At 44.2% G+C, this 5,209-nt stretch overlaps 1 protein-coding gene across 1 annotated transcript in view; it reads left to right on the forward strand.

Moving 5' to 3' along the window:
• The first annotated feature begins 891 nt into the window (after positions 1–891).
• Positions 892–5,209, forward strand: part of canx (calnexin) — a 23,606-nt gene continuing 19,288 nt past the window's right edge. Inside the window, 1 exon segment of the mRNA XM_078259996.1 lies at positions 892–1,141. Coding sequence (XP_078116122.1) covers positions 920–1,141 — 222 coding nt within the window. The 5' untranslated portion in view covers positions 892–919.

Raw genomic sequence — 5,209 nt, forward strand, 5'->3', positions numbered from 1 at the left:
CACACACACACACACAGAGACAGAGGGACACACACACACACAGAGACAGAGGGAGGGACACACACACACACAGAGACAGAGGGAGGGACACACACACACACACACACACACACACACACACACACACACACACACACACACACACACACACACACACACACACACACACACACACACACACACACAGAGACAGAGGGAGGGACACACACACACACACACACACAGAGGGAGGGACACACACACACACAGACACAGAGGGAGGGACACACACACACACACACAGAGGGAGGGACACACACACACACACACAGAGACAGAGGGAGGGACACACACACACACAGAGACAGAGGGAGGGACACACACACACAGAGACAGAGGGAGGGGCACACAGAGACAGAGGGAGGGACACACACACACACACACAGAGACAGAGGGAGGGACACACACACACAGGGCGAGAGATAGAGGGAGACACACACACACAGGGAGGGAGGGAGACACACAGAGGGAGAGACAAACACACAGAGAGAGAGAGAGGGAGCACGGTGAATTTACTCCGAACACTAACACTGTGGAGACTGCAGGTTACTCATTACTTCAACTTATTCACCGTACTGTGAAGTAGGGCTGTGCAATTGATCAAGGTTTTACGACCACAAAAACTGTGTAATCGAGAAAATATTTTGCACATTACGCTTTGCCAGTGAACTCTTGTTTTGTCTTCTGTTCTGAAGTGCAATTAAAAATGTTCAAATGGGAAAAGTATGAAGGGAAATGTCACAGTTCAAGATGTTTTCACCGTTGATTTGTTTAACTGTTGCACTTTTAACTTCAATAAAAAAAATCTTTAAAAAGTGCTATTTAAAAAAAAAAAAAACGTTATGTACTTACTCACACCTTCTGTTCCTCTCTGCAGACTATGAATCAGAAGGTCGGGTTGTTCGTTCTTCTGGCCGCGGGCCTCCTCTGCCTCAGCCTCGTCTCTCGGGCTGAAGACCCGATTGAGGACGGTCTGGGCGACGACGTAGACGTGGAGGACGAGCTGGATCTGGATCTGGCTGGTGACGAGGAGGAGCTGGAGGGAGACGGGGACGTGCAGGACGATGCTCCACCTGTGCCGAAAACTCCTCCTACGCCCAAGGTATTATTTTCATAATAGCATCTCCATCAGTTCAGGGTTTCCTCTTAAGTATTGCATGCCTGGTGGCCTACTGTGGCCGGAGTTTTCCCCGCCACCGGTCCATAGTTTAAGAGCTGACCGGCTTTGTACACTAATGTGCAAAAGTTCCCAGAATTAAAGTGCCCATATTATGAAAAAATCACTTTTTCTGGGATTTGGGGAGTTATTTTGTGTCTCTGGTGCTTCCACACGCATACACACTTTGAAAAAAACCCTCCATGCTGTTCTGAGTGAGATATGGTTTCTGAATGTGTCCTGTCTTCAGTCTCTGGGTCAGCTGGTCATCATCTGCACGGCTTTCTACGTCACTAGCAGAGACGAGGGGGCTAGGGGGCTAACCGTTAGCATGCTAGCTCGTTCTCAATGGCAAAACACTGCTACAACACACACTAGTTCACCCTAATCTACAAAAGAACTACTTCCATGTCCCTGCTTGGAAGTGTTCCCTCGTTTAGAAGTAGTCTCCCAGCTAATCCTGCCTTGTACTACTGAAGTTGGAGAAACAGCTAGCTAGCTCATGTAGTCCTTACCTAGCTACTGAGCGTGTGGTCCTTACCTAGCTACTGAGCGCGTAGTCCTTACCTAGCTACTGAGCGTGTAGTCCTTACCTAGCTACTGAGCGTGTAGTCCTTACCTAGCTACTGAGCGTGTAGTCCTTACCTAGCTACTGAGCGTGTAGTCCTTACCTAGCTACTGAGCGTGTAGTCCTTACCTAGCTACTGAGCGTGTAGTCCTTACCTAGCTACTGAGCGCGTAGTCCTTACCTAGCTACTGAGCGTGTAGTCCTTACCTAGCTACTGAGCATGTGCGACTGCCAACAAAGATGTTCCAGCAGTGAGAGGTCTCACTCTGTAGCTAAAACAGAGACCTGAACACAGGGTGAAAAGAGGAGCTGCAGCAATGAGCAGTACAACAACAATATGGTGTTTTTTGAAAATTTAAACCATGTAAACCTATTCTGATACAATCTCAAAATACAATTTATGAACCTGAAAATGAGCTTAAAATGAGCACTTTAAAGCTTTTTCATTGGCTGAATTGTATGTGTTTAGTTTCAATAGTGTTTAAATGATGTGAATAAGCCCTCCGAGGCAGGTGTGAGACTTGAGGCTGTATAAATAAAACTGAAGTGACGTTATCTATGAACGGTTTCCCAGGAAGTGTCTCCTACACAGTAACGAGCTAAATCAGGAAGCCGGTTTGATAACGGAGCAGAGAAGTGACCTGCTGATCCACTGACCTGGAAACCACAATAAACACAACAGCCTTCGAGTCCACAACAAATAAACCTTTTAAAAATAGAATAATTCAGTCTAGCGTGACAATGTCTTTGACTTTGCTTCCTGAAAGAAGATAACACAATAATCTAAAGAAGTTCTAAATTAAAGCCATACTAATAATATTATTATTATTATTATTATTATTATTATTAATAATAATAGCAGCAAATGATTCATTCAACATTTAGATAAATGGAAGTTAAAGAAAGTAAACGGCAGAAAACTGAAGTCCCTTTTTAATACCAGTTGACTCCAGTTTGATCAGTTTAAATCCTTCAGCTGGAAGTGAAACCAAAAACGTAAACACGCCTGAAGTATTCTCACCGTGAATAGAGAATAAGGTGTTTCCTTTTTAGGGTTTTTTTTATTTATTTTTTAGACATTCTTCACCGGGAAACCAAAACCCAAAGTATAGAATGAAATATTACACTGACTCACTTCCCGTTTGAATGTTTCCAGATGTTTGATATCAGGACGATGAGCTGACAGAACTGACAAGTTGAACGTTGTCCAGTTAGAACGGACCACAGCGGTGACGTTTCTGGTGGAGCTGTTGGTTTAATAGTCGACTCGGAAGAAAGCGAACGTTTTGACGAATAAACTCCATCAACACAGCAGTATGTGGAGTTAAACTGGACGGGTCCAATAACCTCTGAATGGTTCTACTTGTTGTTAAACTGGACGGGTCCAATAACCTCTGAATGGTTCTACTTGTTGTTAAACTGGACGGGTCCAATAACCTCTGAATGGTTCTACTTGTTGTTAAACTGGACGGGTCCAATAACCTCTGAATGGTTCTACTTGTTGTTAAACTGGACGGGCCCAATAACCTCTGAATGGTTCTACTTGTTGTTAAACTGGACGGGCCCAATAACCTCTGAATGGTTCTACTAGTTAAACTGGACGGGTCCAATGACCTCTGAATGGTTCTACTTGTTGTTAAACTGGACGGGTCCAATAACCTCTGAATGGTTCTACTTGTTGTTAAACTGGGACGGGTCCAATAACCTCTGAATGGTTCTACTTGTAGTTAAACTGGGCGGGTCCCAATAACCTCTGAATGGTTCTACTTGTTGTTAAACTGGGCGGGTCCAATAACCTCTGAATGGTTCTACTTGTTGTTAAACTGGGCGGGTCCAATAACCTCTGAATGGTTCTACTTGTTGTTAAACTGGGCGGGTCCCAATAACCTCTGAATGGTTCTACTTGTTGTTAAACTGGGCGGGTCCAATAACCTCTGAATGGTTCTACTTGTTGTTAAACTGGGACGGGTCCCAATAACCTCTGAATGGTTCTACTTGTTGTTAAACTGGGACGGGTCCAATAACCTCTGAATGGTTCTACTTGTTGTTAAACTGGGACGGGTCCAATAACCTCTGAATGGTTCTACTTGTTGTTAAACTGGGCGGGTCCCAATAACCTCTGAATGGTTCTACTTGTTGTTAAACTGGGACGGGTCCAATAACCTCTGAATGGTTCTACTTGTTAAACTGGGCGGGTCCAATAACCTCTGAATGGTTCTACTTGTTGTTAAACTGGACGGGTCCAATAACCTCTGAATGGTTCTACTTGTTGTTAAACTGGACGGGTCCAATAACCTCTGAATGGTTCTACTTGTTGTTAAACTGGGCGGGTCCAATAACCTCTGAATGGTTCTACTTGTTGTTAAACTGGACGGGTCCAATAACCTCTGAATGGTTCTACTTGTTAAACTGGACGGGTCCAATAACCTCTGAATGGTTCTACTTGTTAAACTGGACGGGTCCAATAACCTCTGAATGGTTCTACTAGTTAAACTGGACGGGTCCAATAACCTCTGAATGGTTCTACTTGTTGTTAAACTGGACGGGTCCCAATAACCTCTGAATGGTTCTACTTGTTGTTAAACTGGACGGGTCCAATAACCTCTGAATGGTTCTACTTGTTGTTAAACTGGACGGGTCCAATAACCTCTGAATGGTTCTACTTGTTGTTAAACTGGACGGGTCCAATAACCTCTGAATGGTTCTACTTGTTGTTAAACTGGACGGGTCCAATAACCTCTGAATGGTTCTACTAGTTAAACTGGACGGGTCCAATAACCTCTGGATGGTTCTCATATTAAACTGGGCTCTACAATAACGTGTAGAGCGGCCTAAGAGCCCTACACAAACCTTTTTATGGTGCACACAATACTAAGCTATTAAAATAATAATAAACACATTCATACGTCATGTTTTAATGTGCAACAATGAATCCAGAAACTCTGATTCTCCACCGGTCGTGGTGTTCTTTCATGTTTCAGCCAAGCCTGCCATTTCCTTGGATTTTAGCTAATAAAAACAATGTGGTGGCACATTACTGTGGCGACGAGGCAGACTGAAACAAGCAAACAACAACAAGATGATGATTGTAAGAGATGTAATCTGTTATTATTGGAAAGTTACTTTTCCTGGACCCACCACGTAGATTGTAGCTCTAGCAAAGTACAGCAGAGAATCTACTTTTTAAGGAGACTTAAAAGGTCATTTAGAGCAAGCAGCGAAATCCTGTCTCTTTTGCTTGTGTCAACAATTCAAAGCATCCTGCAGTATGGAGGCACAGTGTGGTTTGGGGGCCTCTCAGCTCATCTGAAGGCCAGGATTCGACGGATCCTGGGAATCTGTTCCAAATTGGTGGGCCACTCAGTGGAGAACGCGTTCACTGAAAGTCACGCACTGCACACCGTCAGTCAGACTGGCTGACAAAATCTCCCTGGACTTATCCAATG

The sequence above is a fragment of the Sander vitreus genome, chromosome 10 (genome assembly GCF_031162955.1).
Source record: "Sander vitreus isolate 19-12246 chromosome 10, sanVit1, whole genome shotgun sequence".
Classification (NCBI taxonomy): domain Eukaryota; kingdom Metazoa; phylum Chordata; class Actinopteri; order Perciformes; family Percidae; genus Sander; species Sander vitreus.